The sequence below is a fragment of the Oncorhynchus mykiss genome, chromosome 8 (assembly GCF_057628025.1).
Source record: "Oncorhynchus mykiss isolate SJ-2025 chromosome 8, ASM5762802v1, whole genome shotgun sequence".
NCBI lineage: Eukaryota > Metazoa > Chordata > Actinopteri > Salmoniformes > Salmonidae > Oncorhynchus > Oncorhynchus mykiss.
In genome coordinates, this window is record NC_143029.1 from 8,562,501 (window position 1) to 8,587,500 (window position 25,000).

General features: G+C 47.9%; 1 protein-coding gene across 7 annotated transcripts in view; it reads right to left on the reverse strand.

Moving 5' to 3' along the window:
• Nucleotides 1-25,000, reverse strand: part of LOC110529177 (ryanodine receptor 3) — a 250,062-nt gene that overhangs the window by 75,413 nt on the left and 149,649 nt on the right. For all 7 annotated transcript variants that reach the window (XM_090242497.1, XM_090242492.1, XM_090242494.1 and 4 more), the window contains 4 exons: nucleotides 4,104-4,250; nucleotides 3,726-3,852; nucleotides 2,879-2,993; nucleotides 274-406 (listed from right to left, as the gene is read on the reverse strand). In XM_090242497.1, coding sequence (XP_090098623.1) covers nucleotides 274-406; nucleotides 2,879-2,993; nucleotides 3,726-3,852; nucleotides 4,104-4,250 — 522 coding nt within the window. The remainder of the gene's footprint in view (nucleotides 1-273; nucleotides 407-2,878; nucleotides 2,994-3,725; nucleotides 3,853-4,103; nucleotides 4,251-25,000) is intronic.

A 25,000-nucleotide genomic window follows, 5' to 3' on the forward strand; every position in this document is an offset into this window, starting at 1 on the left:
CCACATCTCCCAATACCCAAACTCTCCCTTACGAACAGCAGGGGGCAGTGTTTCCACATCTCCCAATACCCAAACTCTCCCTTACGAACAGCAGGGGGCAGTGTCTCCACATCTCCCAATACCCAAACTCTCCCTTACGAACAGCAGGGGGCAGTGTTTCCACATCTCCCAATACCCAAACTCTCCCTTACTAACAGCAGGGGGCAGTGTTTCCACATCTCCCAATACCCCCCCCCCCCCTCCCACTTCTATCCCCCCTCCCTCTCTACCCACCAAGTCCGACGGAACTGTTCTCCAGTAGATAACTCAGATGGTCGAACATGGCCTTCTGGTTCTGTCGGCTGATACGACAGAAGTAACACAGGAACCGACAGCAACTGGCAACCATCTTTGGAAACGCTATCTCCTGTAGGATAAATGGAAAACGTTTGTTACATTTAAATATATTACATACAATATATCACATTACATCACATAAAAATATCACATACATAAAATATATTGTAGTAGACTGACTTTAAAATGTTGATATTTGTCCAAGAGAATTACCAAGATGGATATCGTGTTAGTTTGAGATCTCAAGTGACAGATCTCAAGTGAGAACTATGACCTAAGTGGGTATGGAGCTTGTGTCATGTTACTGAATCAATATAGGTAAAAACAGCTGCTGTAATGAACATTGACAACAAGACAGTCTGTCAGTAAGAACTGTACATCTGACACACACACACACACACACACACACACACACACACACACACACACACACACACACACACACACACACACACACACACACACACACAGCACTGTAAGTGACTGGAACATACCAGATGTCGGCCAAACCGTGTAGGAATCAATGTTACTGTTACTGACTAATGAGATTGCCAAGCAGATATGTTTCAATCATACCCCAGTCTTCCAGCACCCCCCCTAAAAGGACTGGCATGAGGACTGGCATACTCCTCTACTCCCCACTTCACTCTACCTGACCTGTACCCCCCCCAACCATCTCCTGCCCTACATCTCTCCCACTCCTCTACTCCCCACTTCACTCTACCTGATCTGTACCCCCCCAACCATCTCCTGCCCTACATCTCTCCCACTCCTCTACTCCCCACTTCACTCTACCTGACCTGTACCCCCCCAACCATCTCCTGCCCTACATCTCTCCCACTCCTCTACTCCCCACTTCCCTCTACCTGACCTGTACCCCCCCAACCATCTCCTGCCCTACATCTCTCCCACTCCTCTACTCCCCACTTCACTCTACCTGACCTGTACCCCCCCAACCATCTCCTGCCCTACATCTCTCCCACTCCTCTACTCCCCACTTCACTCTACCTGACCTGTACCCCCCCAACCATCTCCTGCCCTACATCTCTCCCACTCCTCTACTCCCCACTTCACTCTACCTGACCTGTACCCCCCCAACCATCTCCTGCCCTACATCTCTCCCACTCCTCTACTCCCCACTTCACTCTACCTGACCTGTATCTCTGTATCTCTGGTAGGATCCCTTCTTGGGTAGGATCCCAGGTAGGATCCCTAATGGGAAGGATCCCTGGCAGTATCTCTGGTATGATCCCTTGTTGGGGAGGATCCCTGGTAGGATCCCTTGTTGGGAGGATCCCTTGTTGGTACAGTAGGACCCCTGGTAGGATCCCTTGTTGGTACAGTAGAACCCCTGGTAGGATCCCTTGTTGGGGAGGGTCCCTGGTAGGATCCCTTGTTTGTATAGTAGGACCCCTGGTCGCATCCCTTGTTGGATACGATCCCTGGTAGGATCCCTTGTTGGGAGGAACCCTGGTAGGATTACTTGTTTGTATAGTAGGACTCCTTGTAGGATCCCTTGTTGGGTACGATCCCTGGTAGGATCCCTTGTTGGGGAGGATCACTAAGAGGATCCCTTGTTGGTATAGTAGAACCCCTGGTATGATCCCTTGTTGGGAGGATCCATGGTAGGATCCCTTGTTGGTACAGTAGAACCCCTGGTAGGATCCCTTGTTGGGAGGATCCCTGGTAGGACCCCTTGTTGGTACAGTAGAACCCCTGGTAGGATCCCTTGTTGGGAGGATCCCTGGTAGGATCCCTTGTTGGGGAGGATCACTGGGAGGATCCCTTGTTGGTACAGTAGAACCCCTGGTAGGATCCCTTGTTGGGAGGATCCCTGGTAGGATCCCTTGTTGGTACAGTATAACCCCTGGTAGGATACCTTGTTGGGAGGATCCCTGGTAGGATCCCTTGTTGGTACAGTAGAACCCCTGGTAGGATCCCTTGTTGGGAGGATCCCTGGTAGGATCCCTTGTTGGTACAGTAGAACCCCTGGTAGGATCCCTTGTTGGGAGGATCCCTGGTAGGATCCCTTGTTGGGGAGGATCCCTGGTAGGATCCCTTGTTGGGAGGATCCCTGGTAGGATCCCTTGTTGGTACAGTAGAACCCCTGGTAGGATCCCTTGTTGGGAGGATCCCTGGTAGGATCCCTTGTTGGGGAGGATCCCTGGTAGGATCCCTTGTTGGGAGGATCCCTGGTAGGATCCCTTGTAACAGATGAACTTTCCTGGCACCTGCTTTACATTACAGATAGTCCTTACAGCACAGCGCCTATATGGCTGTTTACAGGAGAGCTAATTGGATCTACTTGGATCCAACCCAAACATATAGCAGTCTAACGACACAACCTAAATCAATAAAAAAAAATATATTTTCCTAAAAGATGCTTTTTCTAACCAAGGTACCTGCAAAGCAAGGGGTCATTAAGAGTTTAAAACCGATGAAGAACTGTGTGTGGAAACATCAGTGGTAACTTGATGAAATACTCACCACAAGGAGAGAAGAGTGTGAAACCTCTATCTATATTTCTGAAAAAGTCCAGTACCTGTGACTTGTCTCCTCCCAGCACGTTGACCATCACCTCCATGACAGTCTCGTGCATCCCCAGAACCCTCATCAGGTTGGGGTGCTGGTAGAACACCTTGTTGTTCATGATGTCACTGTAAACACAGAGGGGTCAAAGGTTAGAGATATAAAGGTCGAGGGGGGACCCTGGAATTAAAGAAGATTAAACAACAACCTTGTTTGTGAATGGATAACATACAGTAATATCAGAGACAGTGCAGTATGAAGATGGGCAGAAACTGCTTCTCCAATAGAAATCCCAGATCATACTTGTAGGCGTTGTCATGGAGACGTTGGCTAGCTAACCTCACGTGTAGAATCACGTCATTGGGTCTAACGGGCGCCGAACTGCACGTGTGCAGAGCCGTCAAATCAAAAGGCTTTTTCGATATAAAGTTGTTTTTAAAACACGTCTGTCATTTGCTCGAGGTTGGAGTAATAACATGTTCAACTACTTCAGACATCGGCTCAAATCAAGGTTGTGTCTTTACATTTCTAGAAAATTAACAACTAACGAAGAATGTTTCACTTGTCAAACCCCAAACTACGGCCTGGTCCGATTGGTCTGTTTCGCAAGAGTTCCCAGAAGCCTCTGGGCTTAGAAACTCTGTGCTAATATCACACCCACGCAAGCAAGCGCACACACAAGAGTAATCTCTCACCCCAGGCCGTCGATCATGAGTTTCTCCTCTTCTTTCCCGAATGCGTACAGAGAACACACACACACTTTCCCTCTCCCTCTCACCCCAGTCTGTCGATCATGAGTTTCTCCTCTTCTTTCCCCATGCGTACAGAGAACACACACACACTTTCCCTCTCCCTCTCACCCCAGTCCGTCGATCATGAGTTTCTCCTCTTCTTTCCCCATGCGTACAGACAGCAGTGATCTGATCTGGCCCAGAGAGGCCAGGAGGTTGACACAGTCCTGTACTGACACAGCAGAGATGGTGTAACCTGGTAACAGTAAGAGACTAAAGTTAAACTGGACAGTCCTGTACTGACACAGCAGAGATGGTGTAACCTGGTACAAGTAATGGACCAAAAATGAGATTTTCAATCTGTATGACTATGTCCATCTTTAATTGCAATTGAAGGAATGAAAGATGAACAACACAATACTAAAATCACAACCCAGAGAGTTAAGACTGGACAATTAGCTCCACACATCAGACTGGGTCTGGGAGTCACTCAAGGACAGTACGTACTCTTCCTCATGGCCCTGAGCAGCGCTCCGATGCCGTCGTACTGACGTCTCAGCAGGCTGAACATCACACGAACCAGCTCTGGGTCCTGGATGCTGCACTCCTGAGCCCAGCTAGCCATGGTCTGGCTGATCAACTCCTTCAGATTGGCTAGAGAGGAGATACCAAGAGTGTGTGTTATCTATTTAATCATACAGTAGTAACAGTTAACTCCTGAGCCCAGCTAGTCGTTGTCTGGCTGATCAACTACTTTAGATTGGCTAGAGAGGAGAGAAAGAGATTCCAGTGTGTTAGTATATTAGCAGGGTCGTAGCTACAAATGAGGACCCCCGAGGACCTCTGTACATGTTTCAAAAAGTTGCTTTTTTTTGGGGGGGGGGGGGGGGGAGAATACACAAGGTACAGCAACTGTTTTCCTCTTGTTATATGTCACTTACTGACAGTCACTCAATTAGCACATGTCAGATAAACATTTTTAGATTGGTAAGTTAGCTGGCTAGGCTAACCAGGCTATCTTTAACTTTAACTCTGCATACATGTATATATTAACTCAATTACCTCAACTAACCAGTGTCCCCCCCCACATTGACTCTGTACCGGTACACCCTGTATATAGCCTCCACATTGACTCTGTACCGGTACCCCCTGTATATAGCCTCCACATTGACTCTGTACCGGTACCCCCTGTATATAGTTTCCACATTGACTCTATACTGGTACCCCCTGTATATAGCCTCCACATTGACTCTGTACCAGTACCCCCCTGTATATAGCATCCACATTGACTCTGTACCGGTACCCCCTGTATATAGCCTCCACATTGACTCAGTACCGGTACCCCCTGTATATAGCCTCCACATTGACTCTGTACCGGTACCCCCTGTATATAGCCTCCACATTGACTCTGTACCGGTACCCCCTGTATATAGCCTCCACATTGACTCTGTACCAGTACCCCCCTGTATATAGCATCCACATTGACTCTGTACCGGTACTGCCTGTATATAGCCTCCACATTGACTCTCTACCGGTACCCCCTGTATATAGCCTCCACATTGACTCTGTACTGGTACCCCCTGTATATAGCCTCCACATTGACTCTGTACCGGTACCCCCCTGTATATAGCCTCCACATTGACTCTGTACCGGTACCCCCTGTATATAGCCTCCACATTGACTCTGTACCGGTACCCCCTGTATATAGCCTCCACATTGACTCTGTACTGTAATACCCTGTATATAGCCTCCACATTGACTCTGTACTGTAATACCCTGTATATAGCCTCCACATTAACTCTGTACCGTAATACCCTGTATATAGCCTCCACATTGACTCTGTACCGTAATACCCTGTATATAGCCTCCACATTGACTCTGTACCGTAATACCCTGTATATAGCCTCCACATTGACTCTGTACCGTAATACCCTGTATATAGCCTCCACATTGACTCTGTACCGGTACCCCCTGTATATAGCCTCCACATTGACTCTGTACCGTAATACCCTGTATATAGCCTCCACATTGACTCTGTACCGGTACCCCCTGTATATAGTCTCCACATTGACTCTGTACCAGTACCCCCTGTATATAGCCTCCACATTGACTCTGTACCGGTACCCCCTGTATATAGTCTCCACATTGACTCTGTACCGGTACACCCTGTATATAGCCTCCACATTGACTCTGTACTGGTACCCCCTGTATATAGCCTCCACATTGACTCTGTACCAGTACCCCCTGTATATAGCCTCCACATTGACTCTGTACCGGTACACCCTGTATATAGCCTCCACATTGACTCTGTACCGGTACACCCTGTATATAGCCTCCACATTGACTCTGTACCGGTACCCCCTGTATATAGCCTCCACATTGACTCTGTACTGGTACCCCCTGTATATAGCCTCCACATTGACTCTGTACCAGTACACCCTGTATATAGCCTCCACATTGACTCTGTACCGGTACACCCTGTATATGGCCTCCACATTGACTCTGTACTGGTAACCCCTGTATATAGCCTCCACATTGACTCAGTACCGGTACCCCCTGTATATAGCCTCCACATTGACTCTGTACTGGTAACCCCTGTATATAGCCTCCACATTGACTCTGTACTGGTACCCCCTGTATATAGCCTCCACATTGACTCTGTACTGGTAACCCCTGTATATAGCCTCCACATTGACTCAGTACCGGTACCCCCCTGTATATAGCCTCCACATTGACTCTGTACTGGTACCCCCTGTATATAGCCTCCACATTGACTCTGTACTGGTAACCCCTGTATATAGCCTCCACATTGACTCTGTACTGGTAACCCCTGTATATAGCCTCCACATTGACTCAGTACCGGTACCCCCCTGTATATAGCCTCCACATTGACTCTGTACTGGTAACCCCTGTATATAGCCTCCACATTGACTCTGTACTGGTACCCCCTGTATATAGCCTCCACATTGACTCTGTACCAGTACACCCTGTATATAGCCTCCACATTGACTCTGTACCGGTACACCCTGTATATAGCCTCCACATTGACTCTGTACCGGTACCCCCTGTATATAGCCTCCACATTGACTCTGTACCAGTACACCCTGTATATAGCCTCCACATTGACTCAGTACCGGTACCCCCTGTATATAGTCTCCACATTGACTCTGTACCGGTACCCCCTGTATATAGCCTCCACATTGACTCTGTACTGGTAACCCCTGTATATAGCCTCCACATTGACTCTGTACTGGTACCCCCTGTATATAGCCTCCACATTGACTCTGTACCGGTACCCCCCTGTATATAGCCTCCACATTGACTCTGTACCGGTACCCCCTGTATATAGCCTCCACATTGACTCTGTACCGGTACCCCCTGTATATAGCCTCCACATTGACTCTGTACTGTAATACCCTGTATATAGCCTCCACATTGACTCTGTACTGTAATACCCTGTATATAGCCTCCACATTAACTCTGTACCGTAATACCCTGTATATAGCCTCCACATTGACTCTGTACCGTAATACCCTGTATATAGCCTCCACATTGACTCTGTACCGTAATACCCTGTATATAGCCTCCACATTGACTCTGTACCGTAATACCCTGTATATAGCCTCCACATTGACTCTGTACCGGTACCCCCTGTATATAGCCTCCACATTGACTCTGTACCGTAATACCCTGTATATAGCCTCCACATTGACTCTGTACCGGTACCCCCTGTATATAGTCTCCACATTGACTCTGTACCGGTACCCCCTGTATATAGCCTCCACATTGACTCTGTACCGGTACCCCCTGTATATAGTCTCCACATTGACTCTGTACCGGTACACCCTGTATATAGCCTCCACATTGACTCTGTACCGGTACCCCCTGTATATAGCCTCCACATTGACTCTGTACCAGTACCCCCTGTATATAGCCTCCACATTGACTCTGTACCGGTACACCCTGTATATAGCCTCCACATTGACTCTGTACCGGTACACCCTGTATATAGCCTCCACATTGACTCTGTACCGGTACCCCCTGTATATAGCCTCCACATTGACTCTGTACTGGTACCCCCTGTATATAGCCTCCACATTGACTCTGTACCAGTACACCCTGTATATAGCCTCCACATTGACTCTGTACCGGTACACCCTGTATATGGCCTCCACATTGACTCTGTACTGGTAACCCCTGTATATAGCCTCCACATTGACTCAGTACCGGTACCCCCTGTATATAGCCTCCACATTGACTCTGTACTGGTAACCCCTGTATATAGCCTCCACATTGACTCTGTACTGGTACCCCCTGTATATAGCCTCCACATTGACTCTGTACTGGTAACCCCTGTATATAGCCTCCACATTGACTCAGTACCGGTACCCCCCTGTATATAGCCTCCACATTGACTCTGTACTGGTACCCCCTGTATATAGCCTCCACATTGACTCTGTACTGGTAACCCCTGTATATAGCCTCCACATTGACTCTGTACTGGTAACCCCTGTATATAGCCTCCACATTGACTCAGTACCGGTACCCCCCTGTATATAGCCTCCACATTGACTCTGTACTGGTAACCCCTGTATATAGCCTCCACATTGACTCTGTACTGGTACCCCCTGTATATAGCCTCCACATTGACTCTGTACCAGTACACCCTGTATATAGCCTCCACATTGACTCTGTACCGGTACACCCTGTATATAGCCTCCACATTGACTCTGTACCGGTACCCCCTGTATATAGCCTCCACATTGACTCTGTACCAGTACACCCTGTATATAGCCTCCACATTGACTCAGTACCGGTACCCCCTGTATATAGTCTCCACATTGACTCTGTACCGGTACCCCCTGTATATAGCCTCCACATTGACTCTGTACTGGTAACCCCTGTATATAGCCTCCACATTGACTCTGTACTGGTACCCCCTGTATATAGCCTCCACATTGACTCTGTACCAGTACACCCTGTATATAGCCTCCACATTGACTCTGTACCGGTACACCCTGTATATAGCCTCCACATTGACTCTGTACCGGTACCCCCTGTATATAGCCTCCACATTGACTCTGTACTGGTACCCCCTGTATATAGCCTCCACATTGACTCTGTACCAGTACACCCTGTATATAGTCTCCACATTGACTCAGTACCGGCACCCCCTGTATATAGTCTCCACATTGACTCTGTACCGGTACCCCCTGTATATAGCCTCCACATTGACTCTGTACCGGTACCCCCTGTATATAGCCTCCACATTGACTCTGTACTGGTACCCCCTGTATATAGCCTCCACATTGACTCTGTACTGGTAACCCCTGTATATAGCCTCCAAATTGACTCAGTACCGGTACCCCCCTGTATATAGCCTCCACATTGACTCTGTACTGGTAACCCCTGTATATAGCCTCCACATTGACTCTGTACTGGTACCCCCTGTATAAAGCCTCCACATTGACTCTGTACCAGTACACCCTGTATATAGCCTCCACATTGACTCTGTACCGGTACACCCTGTATATAGCCTCCACATTGACTCTGTACCGGTACCCCCTGTATATAGCCTCCACATTGACTCTGTACTGGTACCCCCTGTATATAGCCTCCACATTGACTCTGTACCAGTACACCCTGTATATAGCCTCCACATTGACTCTGTACCGGTACACCCTGTATATGGCCTCCACATTGACTCTGTACTGGTAACCCCTGTATATAGCCTCCACATTGACTCAGTACCGGTACCCCCTGTATATAGCCTCCACATTGACTCTGTACCGGTACCCCCTGTATATAGCCTCCACATTGACTCTGTACCGGTACCCCCTGTATATAGCCTCCACATTGACTCTGTACCAGTACCCCCCTGTATATAGCATCCACATTGACTCTGTACCGGTACTGCCTGTATATAGCCTCCACATTGACTCTCTACCGGTACCCCCTGTATATAGCCTCCACATTGACTCTGTACTGGTACACCCTGTATATAGCCTCCACATTGACTCTGTACCGGTACCCCCCTGTATATAGCCTCCACATTGACTCTGTACCGGTACCCCCTGTATATAGCCTCCACATTGACTCTGTACCGTAACACCCTGTATATAGCCTCCACATTGACTCTGTACCAGTACCCCCTGTATATAGCCTCCACATTGACTCTGTACCGGTACCCCCTGTATATAGCCTCCACATTGACTCTGTACTGTAATACCCTGTATATAGCCTCCACATTGACTCTGTACTGTAATACCCTGTATATAGCCTCCACATTAACTCTGTACCGTAATACCCTGTATATAGCCTCCACATTGACTCTGTACCGTAATACCCTGTATATAGCCTCCACATTGACTCTGTACCGTAATACCCTGTATATAGCCTCCACATTGACTCTGTACCGTAATACCCTGTATATAGCCTCCACATTGACTCTGTACCGGTACCCCCTGTATATAGCCTCCACATTGACTCTGTACCGTAATACCCTGTATATAGCCTCCACATTGACTCTGTACCGGTACCCCCTGTATATAGTCTCCACATTGACTCTGTACCGGTACCCCCTGTATATAGCCTCCACATTGACTCTGTACCGGTACCCCCTGTATATAGTCTCCACATTGACTCTGTACCGGTACACCCTGTATATAGCCTCCACATTGACTCTGTACCGGTACCCCCTGTATATAGCCTCCACATTGACTCTGTACCAGTACCCCCTGTATATAGCCTCCACATTGACTCTGTACCGGTACACCCTGTATATAGTCTCCACATTGACTCAGTACCGGCACCCCCTGTATATAGTCTCCACATTGACTCTGTACCGGTACCCCCTGTATATAGCCTCCACATTGACTCTGTACCGGTACCCCCTGTATATAGCCTCCACATTGACTCTGTACTGGTACCCCCTGTATATAGCCTCCACATTGACTCTGTACTGGTAACCCCTGTATATAGCCTCCAAATTGACTCAGTACCGGTACCCCCCTGTATATAGCCTCCACATTGACTCTGTACTGGTAACCCCTGTATATAGCCTCCACATTGACTCTGTACTGGTACCCCCTGTATAAAGCCTCCACATTGACTCTGTACCAGTACACCCTGTATATAGCCTCCACATTGACTCTGTACCGGTACACCCTGTATATAGCCTCCACATTGACTCTGTACCGGTACCCCCTGTATATAGCCTCCACATTGACTCTGTACTGGTACCCCCTGTATATAGCCTCCACATTGACTCTGTACCAGTACACCCTGTATATAGCCTCCACATTGACTCTGTACCGGTACACCCTGTATATGGCCTCCACATTGACTCTGTACTGGTAACCCCTGTATATAGCCTCCACATTGACTCAGTACCGGTACCCCCTGTATATAGCCTCCACATTGACTCTGTACCGGTACCCCCTGTATATAGCCTCCACATTGACTCTGTACCGGTACCCCCTGTATATAGCCTCCACATTGACTCTGTACCAGTACCCCCCTGTATATAGCATCCACATTGACTCTGTACCGGTACTGCCTGTATATAGCCTCCACATTGACTCTCTACCGGTACCCCCTGTATATAGCCTCCACATTGACTCTGTACTGGTACACCCTGTATATAGCCTCCACATTGACTCTGTACCGGTACCCCCCTGTATATAGCCTCCACATTGACTCTGTACCGGTACCCCCTGTATATAGCCTCCACATTGACTCTGTACCGTAACACCCTGTATATAGCCTCCACATTGACTCTGTACCAGTACCCCCTGTATATAGCCTCCACATTGACTCTGTACCGGTACCCCCTGTATATAGCCTCCACATTGACTCTGTACTGTAATACCCTGTATATAGCCTCCACATTGACTCTGTACTGTAATACCCTGTATATAGCCTCCACATTAACTCTGTACCGTAATACCCTGTATATAGCCTCCACATTGACTCTGTACCGTAATACCCTGTATATAGCCTCCACATTGACTCTGTACCGTAATACCCTGTATATAGCCTCCACATTGACTCTGTACCGTAATACCCTGTATATAGCCTCCACATTGACTCTGTACCGGTACCCCCTGTATATAGCCTCCACATTGACTCTGTACCGTAATACCCTGTATATAGCCTCCACATTGACTCTGTACCGGTACCCCCTGTATATAGTCTCCACATTGACTCTGTACCGGTACCCCCTGTATATAGCCTCCACATTGACTCTGTACCGGTACCCCCTGTATATAGTCTCCACATTGACTCTGTACCGGTACACCCTGTATATAGCCTCCACATTGACTCTGTACCGGTACCCCCTGTATATAGCCTCCACATTGACTCTGTACCAGTACCCCCTGTATATAGCCTCCACATTGACTCTGTACCGGTACACCCTGTATATAGCCTCCACATTGACTCTGTACCGGTACACCCTGTATATAGCCTCCACATTGACTCTGTACCGGTACCCCCTGTATATAGCCTCCACATTGACTCTGTACTGGTACCCCCTGTATATAGCCTCCACATTGACTCTGTACCAGTACACCCTGTATATAGCCTCCACATTGACTCTGTACCGGTACACCCTGTATATGGCCTCCACATTGACTCTGTACTGGTAACCCCTGTATATAGCCTCCACATTGACTCAGTACCGGTACCCCCTGTATATAGCCTCCACATTGACTCTGTACTGGTAACCCCTGTATATAGCCTCCACATTGACTCTGTACTGGTACCCCCTGTATATAGCCTCCACATTGACTCTGTACTGGTAACCCCTGTATATAGCCTCCACATTGACTCAGTACCGGTACCCCCCTGTATATAGCCTCCACATTGACTCTGTACTGGTACCCCCTGTATATAGCCTCCACATTGACTCTGTACTGGTAACCCCTGTATATAGCCTCCACATTGACTCTGTACTGGTAACCCCTGTATATAGCCTCCACATTGACTCAGTACCGGTACCCCCCTGTATATAGCCTCCACATTGACTCTGTACTGGTAACCCCTGTATATAGCCTCCACATTGACTCTGTACTGGTACCCCCTGTATATAGCCTCCACATTGACTCTGTACCAGTACACCCTGTATATAGCCTCCACATTGACTCTGTACCGGTACACCCTGTATATAGCCTCCACATTGACTCTGTACCGGTACCCCCTGTATATAGCCTCCACATTGACTCTGTACCAGTACACCCTGTATATAGCCTCCACATTGACTCAGTACCGGTTCCCCCTGTATATAGTCTCCACATTGACTCTGTACCGGTACCCCCTGTATATAGCCTCCACATTGACTCTGTACTGGTAACCCCTGTATATAGCCTCCACATTGACTCTGTACTGGTACCCCCTGTATATAGCCTCCACATTGACTCTGTACCAGTACACCCTGTATATAGCCTCCACATTGACTCTGTACCGGTACACCCTGTATATAGCCTCCACATTGACTCTGTACCGGTACCCCCTGTATATAGCCTCCACATTGACTCTGTACTGGTACCCCCTGTATATAGCCTCCACATTGACTCTGTACCAGTACACCCTGTATATAGCCTCCACATTGACTCTGTACCGGTACACCCTGTATATGGCCTCCACATTGACTCTGTACTGGTACCCCCTGTATATAGCCTCCACATTGACTCTGTACCAGTACACCCTGTATATAGCCTCCACATTGACTCTGTACCGGTACACCCTGTATATGGCCTCCACATTGACTCTGTACTGGTAACCCCTGTATATAGCCTCCACATTGACTCAGTACCGGTACCCCCTGTATATAGCCTCCACATTGACTCTGTACCGGTACCCCCTGTATATAGCCTCCACATTGACTCTGTACCGGTACCCCCTGTATATAGCCTCCACATTGACTCTGTACCAGTACCCCCCTGTATATAGCATCCACATTGACTCTGTACCGGTACTGCCTGTATATAGCCTCCACATTGACTCTCTACCGGTACCCCCTGTATATAGCCTCCACATTGACTCTGTACTGGTACACCCTGTATATAGCCTCCACATTGACTCTGTACCGGTACCCCCCTGTATATAGCCTCCACATTGACTCTGTACCGGTACCCCCTGTATATAGCCTCCACATTGACTCTGTACCGTAACACCCTGTATATAGCCTCCACATTGACTCTGTACCAGTACCCCCTGTATATAGCCTCCACATTGACTCTGTACCGGTACCCCCTGTATATAGCCTCCACATTGACTCTGTACTGTAATACCCTGTATATAGCCTCCACATTGACTCTGTACTGTAATACCCTGTATATAGCCTCCACATTAACTCTGTACCGTAATACCCTGTATATAGCCTCCACATTGACTCTGTACCGTAATACCCTGTATATAGCCTCCACATTGACTCTGTACCGTAATACCCTGTATATAGCCTCCACATTGACTCTGTACCGTAATACCCTGTATATAGCCTCCACATTGACTCTGTACCGGTACCCCCTGTATATAGCCTCCACATTGACTCTGTACCGTAATACCCTGTATATAGCCTCCACATTGACTCTGTACCGGTACCCCCTGTATATAGTCTCCACATTGACTCTGTACCGGTACCCCCTGTATATAGCCTCCACATTGACTCTGTACCGGTACCCCCTGTATATAGTCTCCACATTGACTCTGTACCGGTACACCCTGTATATAGCCTCCACATTGACTCTGTACCGGTAACCCCTGTATATAGCCTCCACATTGACTCTGTACCAGTACCCCCTGTATATAGCCTCCACATTGACTCTGTACCGGTACACCCTGTATATAGCCTCCACATTGACTCTGTACCGGTACACCCTGTATATAGCCTCCACATTGACTCTGTACCGGTACCCCCTGTATATAATCTCCACATTGACTCTGTACTGGTACCCCCTGTATATAGCCTCCACATTGACTCTGTACCAGTACACCCTGTATATAGCCTCCACATTGACTCTGTACCGGTACACCCTGTATATGGCCTCCACATTGACTCTGTACTGGTAACCCCTGTATATAGCCTCCACATTGACTCAGTACCGGTACCCCCTGTATATAGCCTCCACATTGACTCTGTACTGGTAACCCCTGTATATAGCCTCCACATTGACTCTGTACTGGTACCCCCTGTATATAGCCTCCACATTGACTCTGTACTGGTAACCCCTGTATATAGCCTCCACATTGACTCAGTACCGGTACCCCCCTGTATATAGCCTCCACATTGACTCTGTACTGGTACCCCCTGTATATAGCCTCCACATTGACTCTGTACTGGTAACCCCTGTATATAGCCTCCACATTGACTCTGTACTGGTAACCCCTGTATATAGCCTCCACATTGACTCAGTACCGGTACCCCCCTGTATATAGCCTCCACATTGACTCTGTACTGGTAACCCCTGTATATAGCCTCCACATTGACTCTGTACTGGTACCCCCTGTATATAGCCTCCACATTGACTCTGTACCAGTACACCCTGTATATAGCCTCCACATTGACTCTGTACCGGTACACCCTGTATATAGCCTCCACATTGACTCTGTACCGGTACCCCCTGTATATAGCCTCCACATTGACTCTGTACCAGTACACCCTGTATATAGCCTCCACATTGACTCAGTACCGGTTCCCCCTGTATATAGTCTCCACATTGACTCTGTACCGGTACCCCCTGTATATAGCCTCCACATTGACTCTGTACTGGTAACCCCTGTATATAGCCTCCACATTGACTCTGTACTGGTACCCCCTGTATATAGCCTCCACATTGACTCTGTACCAGTACACCCTGTATATAGCCTCCACATTGACTCTGTACCGGTACACCCTGTATATAGCCTCCACATTGACTCTGTACCGGTACCCCCTGTATATAGCCTCCACATTGACTCTGTACTGGTACCCCCTGTATATAGCCTCCACATTGACTCTGTACCAGTACACCCTGTATATAGCCTCCACATTGACTCTGTACCGGTACACCCTGTATATGGCCTCCACATTGACTCTGTACTGGTAACCCCTGTATATAGCCTCCACATTGACTCAGTACCGGTACCCCCTGTATATAGCCTCCACATTGACTCTGTACTGGTAACCCCTGTATATAGCCTCCACATTGACTCTGTACTGGTACCCCCTGTATATAGCCTCCACATTGACTCTGTACTGGTAACCCCTGTATATAGCCTCCACATTGACTCAGTACCGGTACCCCCCTGTATATAGCCTCCACATTGACTCTGTACTGGTACCCCCTGTATATAGCCTCCACATTGACTCTGTACTGGTAACCCCTGTATATAGCCTCCACATTGACTCTGTACTGGTAACCCCTGTATATAGCCTCCACATTGACTCAGTACCGGTACCCCCCTGTATATAGCCTCCACATTGACTCTGTACTGGTAACCCCTGTATATAGCCTCCACATTGACTCTGTACTGGTACCCCCTGTATATAGCCTCCACATTGACTCTGTACCAGTACACCCTGTATATAGCCTCCACATTGACTCTGTACCGGTACACCCTGTATATAGCCTCCACATTGACTCTGTACCGGTACCCCCTGTATATAGCCTCCACATTGACTCTGTACCAGTACACCCTGTATATAGCCTCCACATTGACTCAGTACCGGTTCCCCCTGTATATAGTCTCCACATTGACTCTGTACCGGTACCCCCTGTATATAGCCTCCACATTGACTCTGTACTGGTAACCCCTGTATATAGCCTCCACATTGACTCTGTACTGGTACCCCCTGTATATAGCCTCCACATTGACTCTGTACCAGTACACCCTGTATATAGCCTCCACATTGACTCTGTACCGGTACACCCTGTATATAGCCTCCACATTGACTCTGTACCGGTACCCCCTGTATATAGCCTCCACATTGACTCTGTACTGGTACCCCCTGTATATAGCCTCCACATTGACTCTGTACCAGTACACCCTGTATATAGCCTCCACATTGACTCAGTACCGGCACCCCCTGTATATAGTCTCCACATTGACTCTGTACCGGTACCCCCTGTATATAGCCTCCACATTGACTCTGTACCGGTACCCCCTGTATATAGCCTCCACATTGACTCTGTACTGGTACCCCCTGTATATAGCCTCCACATTGACTCTGTACTGGTAACCCCTGTATATAGCCTCCAAATTGACTCAGTACCGGTACCCCCCTGTATATAGCCTCCACATTGACTCTGTACTGGTAACCCCTGTATATAGCCTCCACATTGACTCTGTACCAGTACACCCTGTATATAGCCTCCACATTGACTCTGTACCGGTACACCCTGTATATAGCCTCCACATTGACTCTGTACCGGTACCCCCTGTATATAGCCTCCACATTGACTCTGTACTGGTACCCCCTGTATATAGCCTCCACATTGACTCTGTACCAGTACACCCTGTATATAGCCTCCACATTGACTCTGTACCGGTACACCCTGTATATGGCCTCCACATTGACTCTGTACTGGTAACCCCTGTATATAGCCTCCACATTGACTCAGTACCGGTACCCCCTGTATATAGCCTCCACATTGACTCTGTACTGGTAACCCCTGTATATAGCCTCCACATTGACTCTGTACTGGTACCCCCTGTATATAGCCTCCACATTGACTCTGTACTGGTAACCCCTGTATATAGCCTCCACATTGACTCAGTACCGGTACCCCCCTGTATATAGCCTCCACATTGACTCTGTACTGGTACCCCCTGTATATAGCCTCTACATTGACTCTGTACTGGTACCCCCTGTATATAGCCTCCACATTGACTCTGTACTGGTACCCCCTGTATATAGCCTCCACATTGACTCTGTACTGGTAACCCCTGTATATAGCCTCCACATTGACTCTGTACTGGTAACCCCTGTATATAGCCTCCACATTGACTCTGTACTGGTACCCCCTGTATATAGCCTCCACATTGACTCTGTACCAGTACACCCTGTATATAGCCTCCACATTGACTCTGTACCGGTACACCCTGTATATGGCCTCCACATTGACTCTGTACTGGTAACCCCTGTATATAGCCTCCACATTGACTCAGTACCGGTACCCCCTGTATATAGCCTCCACATTGACTCTGTACTGGTAACCCCTGTATATAGCCTCCACATTGACTCTGTACTGGTACCCCCTGTATATAGCCTCCACATTGACTCTGTACTGGTAACCCCTGTATATAGCCTCCACATTGACTCAGTACCGGTACCCCCCTGTATATAGCCTCCACATTGACTCTGTACTGGTACCCCCTGTATATAGCCTCCACATTGACTCTGTACTGGTAACCCCTGTATATAGCCTCCACATTGACTCTGTACTGGTAACCCCTGTATATAGCCTCCACATTGACTCAGTACCGGTACCCCCCTGTATATAGCCTCCACATTGACTCTGTACTGGTAACCCCTGTATATAGCCTCCACATTGACTCTGTACTGGTACCCCCTGTATATAGCCTCCACATTGACTCTGTACCAGTACACCCTGTATATAGCCTCCACATTGACTCTGTACCGGTACACCCTGTATATAGCCTCCACATTGACTCTGTACCGGTACCCCCTGTATATAGCCTCCACATTGACTCTGTACCAGTACACCCTGTATATAGCCTCCACATTGACTCAGTACCGGTTCCCCCTGTATATAGTCTCCACATTGACTCTGTACCGGTACCCCCTGTATATAGCCTCCACATTGACTCTGTACTGGTAACCCCTGTATATAGCCTCCACATTGACTCTGTACTGGTACCCCCTGTATATAGCCTCCACATTGACTCTGTACCAGTACACCCTGTATATAGCCTCCACATTGACTCTGTACCGGTACACCCTGTATATAGCCTCCACATTGACTCTGTACCGGTACCCCCTGTATATAGCCTCCACATTGACTCTGTACTGGTACCCCCTGTATATAGCCTCCACATTGACTCTGTACCAGTACACCCTGTATATAGCCTCCACATTGACTCAGTACCGGCACCCCCTGTATATAGTCTCCACATTGACTCTGTACCGGTACCCCCTGTATATAGCCTCCACATTGACTCTGTACCGGTACCCCCTGTATATAGCCTCCACATTGACTCTGTACTGGTACCCCCTGTATATAGCCTCCACATTGACTCTGTACTGGTAACCCCTGTATATAGCCTCCAAATTGACTCAGTACCGGTACCCCCCTGTATATAGCCTCCACATTGACTCTGTACTGGTAACCCCTGTATATAGCCTCCACATTGACTCTGTACTGGTACCCCCTGTATATAGCCTCCACATTGACTCTGTACCAGTACACCCTGTATATAGCCTCCACATTGACTCTGTACCGGTACACCCTGTATATAGCCTCCACATTGACTCTGTACCGGTACCCCCTGTATATAGCCTCCACATTGACTCTGTACTGGTACCCCCTGTATATAGCCTCCACATTGACTCTGTACCAGTACACCCTGTATATAGCCTCCACATTGACTCTGTACCGGTACACCCTGTATATGGCCTCCACATTGACTCTGTACTGGTAACCCCTGTATATAGCCTCCACATTGACTCAGTACCGGTACCCCCTGTATATAGCCTCCACATTGACTCTGTACTGGTAACCCCTGTATATAGCCTCCACATTGACTCTGTACTGGTACCCCCTGTATATAGCCTCCACATTGACTCTGTACTGGTAACCCCTGTATATAGCCTCCACATTGACTCAGTACCGGTACCCCCCTGTATATAGCCTCCACATTGACTCTGTACTGGTACCCCCTGTATATAGCCTCTACATTGACTCTGTACTGGTACCCCCTGTATATAGCCTCCACATTGACTCTGTACTGGTACCCCCTGTATATAGCCTCCACATTGACTCTGTACTGGTAACCCCTGTATATAGCCTCCACATTGACTCTGTACTGGTAACCCCTGTATATAGCCTCCACATTGACTCAGTACCGGTACCCCCCTGTATATAGCCTCCACATTGACTCTGTACTGGTAACCCCTGTATATAGCCTCCACATTGACTCTGTACTGGTACCCCCTGTATATAGCCTCCACATTGACTCTGTACCAGTACACCCTGTATATAGCCTCCACATTGACTCTGTACCGGTACACCCTGTATATAGCCTCCACATTGACTCTGTACCAGTACACCCTGTATATAGCCTCCACATTGACTCTGTACCGGTACCCCCTGTATATAGCCTCCACATTGACTCAGTACCGGTTCCCCCTGTATATAGTCTCCACATTGACTCTGTACCGGTACCCCCTGTATATAGCCTCCACATTGACTCTGTACTGGTAACCCCTGTATATAGCCTCCACATTGACTCTGTACTGGTACCCCCTGTATATAGCCTCCACATTGACTCTGTACCAGTACACCCTGTATATAGCCTCCACATTGACTCTGTACCGGTACACCCTGTATATAGCCTCCACATTGACTCTGTACCGGTACCCCCTGTATATAGCCTCCACATTGACTCTGTACTGGTACCCCCTGTATATAGCCTCCACATTGACTCTGTACCAGTACACCATGTATATAGCCTCCACATTGACTCAGTACCGGCACCCCCTGTATATAGTCTCCACATTGACTCTGTACCGGTACCCCCTGTATATAGCCTCCACATTGACTCTGTACCGGTACCCCCTGTATATAGCCTCCACATTGACTCTGTACTGGTACCCCCTGTATATAGCCTCCACATTGACTCTGTACTGGTAACCCCTGTATATAGCCTCCACATTGACTCTGTACTGGTAACCCCTGTATATAGCCTCCACATTGACTCAGTACCGGTACCCCCCTGTATATAGCCTCCACATTGACTCTGTACTGGTAACCCCTGTATATAGCCTCCACATTGACTCTGTACTGGTACCCCCTGTATATAGCCTCCACATTGACTCTGTACCAGTACACCCTGTATATAGCCTCCACATTGACTCTGTACCGGTACACCCTGTATATAGCCTCCACATTGACTCTGTACCGGTACCCCCTGTATATAGCCTCCACATTGACTCTGTACCAGTACACCCTGTATATAGCCTCCACATTGACTCAGTACCGGTTCCCCCTGTATATAGTCTCCACATTGACTCTGTACCGGTACCCCCTGTATATAGCCTCCACATTGACTCTGTACTGGTAACCCCTGTATATAGCCTCCACATTGACTCTGTACTGGTACCCCCTGTATATAGCCTCCACATTGACTCTGTACCAGTACACCCTGTATATAGCCTCCACATTGACTCTGTACCGGTACACCCTGTATATAGCCTCCACATTGACTCTGTACCGGTACCCCCTGTATATAGCCTCCACATTGACTCTGTACTGGTACCCCCTGTATATAGCCTCCACATTGACTCTGTACCAGTACACCCTGTATATAGCCTCCACATTGACTCAGTACCGGCACCCCCTGTATATAGTCTCCACATTGACTCTGTACCGGTACCCCCTGTATATAGCCTCCACATTGACTCTGTACCGGTACCCCCTGTATATAGCCTCCACATTGACTCTGTACTGGTACCCCCTGTATATAGCCTCCACATTGACTCTGTACTGGTAACCCCTGTATATAGCCTCCAAATTGACTCAGTACCGGTACCCCCCTGTATATAGCCTCCACATTGACTCTGTACTGGTAACCCCTGTATATAGCCTCCACATTGACTCTGTACTGGTACCCCCTGTATATAGCCTCCACATTGACTCTGTACCAGTACACCCTGTATATAGCCTCCACATTGACTCTGTACCGGTACACCCTGTATATAGCCTCCACATTGACTCTGTACCGGTACCCCCTGTATATAGCCTCCACATTGACTCTGTACTGGTACCCCCTGTATATAGCCTCCACATTGACTCTGTACCAGTACACCCTGTATATAGCCTCCACATTGACTCTGTACCGGTACACCCTGTATATGGCCTCCACATTGACTCTGTACTGGTAACCCCTGTATATAGCCTCCACATTGACTCAGTACCGGTACCCCCTGTATATAGCCTCCACATTGACTCTGTACTGGTAACCCCTGTATATAGCCTCCACATTGACTCTGTACTGGTACCCCCTGTATATAGCCTCCACATTGACTCTGTACTGGTAACCCCTGTATATAGCCTCCACATTGACTCAGTACCGGTACCCCCCTGTATATAGCATCCACATTGACTCTGTACTGGTACCCCCTGTATATAGCCTCTACATTGACTCTGTACTGGTACCCCCTGTATATAGCCTCCACATTGACTCTGTACTGGTACCCCCTGTATATAGCCTCCACATTGACTCTGTACTGGTAACCCCTTTATATAGCCTCCACATTGACTCTGTACTGGTAACCCCTGTATATAGCCTCCACATTGACTCAGTACCGGTACCCCCCTGTATATAGCCTCCACATTGACTCTGTACTGGTAACCCCTGTATATAGCCTCCACATTGACTCTGTACTGGTACCCCCTGTATATAGCCTCCACATTGACTCTGTACCAGTACACCCTGTATATAGCCTCCACATTGACTCTGTACCGGTACACCCTGTATATAGCCTCCACATTGACTCTGTACCGGTACCCCCTGTATATAGCCTCCACATTGACTCTGTACTGGTACCCCCTGTATATAGCCTCCACATTGACTCTGTACCAGTACACCCTGTATATAGCCTCCACATTGACTCAGTACCGGTACCCCCTGTATATAGTCTCCACATTGACTCTGTACCGGTACCCCCTGTATATAGCCTCCACATTGACTCTGTACTGGTAACCCCTGTATATAGCCTCCACATTGACTCTGTACTGGTACCCCCTGTATATAGCCTCCACATTGACTCTGTACCAGTACACCCTGTATATAGCCTCCACATTGACTCTGTACCGGTACACCCTGTATATAGCCTCCACATTGACTCTGTACCGGTACCCCCTGTATATAGCCTCCACATTGACTCTGTACTGGTACCCCCTGTATATAGCCTCCACATTGACTCTGTACCAGTACACCCTGTATATAGCCTCCACATTGACTCTGTACCGGTACCCCCTGTATATAGCCTCCACATTGACTCTGTACTGGTACCCCCTGTATATAGCCTCCACATTGACTCTGTACTGGTAACCCCTGTATATAGCCTCCACATTGACTCAGTACCGGTACCCCCCTGTATATAGCCTCCACATTGACTCTGTACTGGTAACCCCTGTATATAGCCTCCACATTGACTCTGTACTGGTACCCCCTGTATATAGCCTCCACATTGACTCTGTACCAGTACACCCTGTATATAGCCTCCACATTGACTCTGTACCGGTACACCCTGTATATAGCCTCCACATTGACTCTGTACCGGTACCCCCTGTATATAGCCTCCACATTGACTCTGTACTGGTACCCCCTGTATATAGCCTCCACATTGACTCTGTACCAGTACACCCTGTATATAGCCTCCACATTGACTCAGTACCGGTACCCCCTGTATATAGTCTCCACATTGACTCTGTACCGGTACCCCCTGTATATAGCCTCCACATTGACTCTGTACTGGTAACCCCTGTATATAGCCTCCACATTGACTCTGTACTGGTACCCCCTGTATATAGCCTCCACATTGACTCTGTACCAGTACACCCTGTATATAGCCTCCACATTGACTCTGTACCGGTACACCCTGTATATAGCCTCCACATTGACTCTGTACCGGTACCCCCTGTATATAGCCTCCACATTGACTCTGTACTGGTACCCCCTGTATATAGCCTCCACATTGACTCTGTACTGGTACACCCTGTATATAGCCTCCACATTGACTCTGTACTGGTACCCCCTGTATATAGCCTCCACATTGACTCTGTACTGGTACACCCTGTATATAGCCTCCACATTGACTCTGTACCGGTACCCCCTGTATATAGCCTCCACATTGACTCTGTACCGGTACCCCCTGTATATAGCCTCCACATGGACTCTGTACCGGTACCCCCTGTATATAGCCTCCACATTGACTCTGTACCGGTACCTCCCTGTATATAGCCTCCACATTGACTCTGTACCGGTACCCCCTGTATATAGCCTCCACATTGACTCTGTACCAGTACCCCCTGTATATAGCCTCCACATTGACTCTGTACCGGTACCCCCTGTATATAGCCTCCACATTGACTCTGTACCGGTACACCCTGTATATAGCTTCCACATTGACTCTGTACCGGTACCCCCTGTATATAGCCTCCACATTGACTCTGTACCGGTACAACCTGTATATAGCCTCCACATTGACTCTGTACCGGTACACCCTGTATATAGCCTCCACATTGACTCTGTACCGGTACACCCCTGTATATAGCCTCCACATTGACTCTGTACTGGTACCCCCTGTATATAGCCTCCACATTGACTCTGTACCAGTACCCCCTGTATATAGCCTCCACATTGACTCTGTACTGGTACCCCCTGTATATAGCCTCCACATTGACTCTGTACCGGTACACCCTGTATAGAGCCTCGCTATTGTTATTTTACTGCTGCTATTTAATTATTTGTTACTTTTTACTTTTTATTTTTTAGTTATTATTGTTACACTTTTTTCTTATAAACTTCTTAAAGCATTGTTGGTTAAGGGCTTGTAAGTAAGCATTTCACTGTAAGGTCTACTACACCTGTTGTATTCAGCATTTCACTGTGAGGTCTACTACACCTGTTGTATTCAGCATTTCACTGTAAGATCTACTACACCTGTTGTATTCAGCATTTCACTGTAAGATCTACTACACCTGTTGTATTCAGCATTTCACTGTAAGGTCTACTACACCTGTTGTATTCAGCATTTCACTGTAAGATCTACTACACCTGTTGTATTCAGCATTTCACTGTAAGATCTACTACACCTGTTGTATTCAGCATTTCACTGTAAGGTCTACTACACCTGTTGTATTCAGCATTTCACTGTAAGATCTACTACACCTGTTGTATTCAGCATTTCACTGTAAGATCTACTACACCTGTTGTATTCAGCATTTCACTGTAAGATCTACTACACCTGTTGTATTCAGCATTTCACTGTAAGGTCTACTACACCTGTTGTATTCAGCATTTCACTGTAAGGTCTACTACACCTGTTGTATTCAGCATTTCACTGTAAGGTCTACTACACCTGTTGTATTCAGCATTTCACTGTAAGGTCTACTACACCTGTTGTATTCAGCATTTCACTGTAAGGTCTACTACACCTGTTGTATTCAGCATTTCAC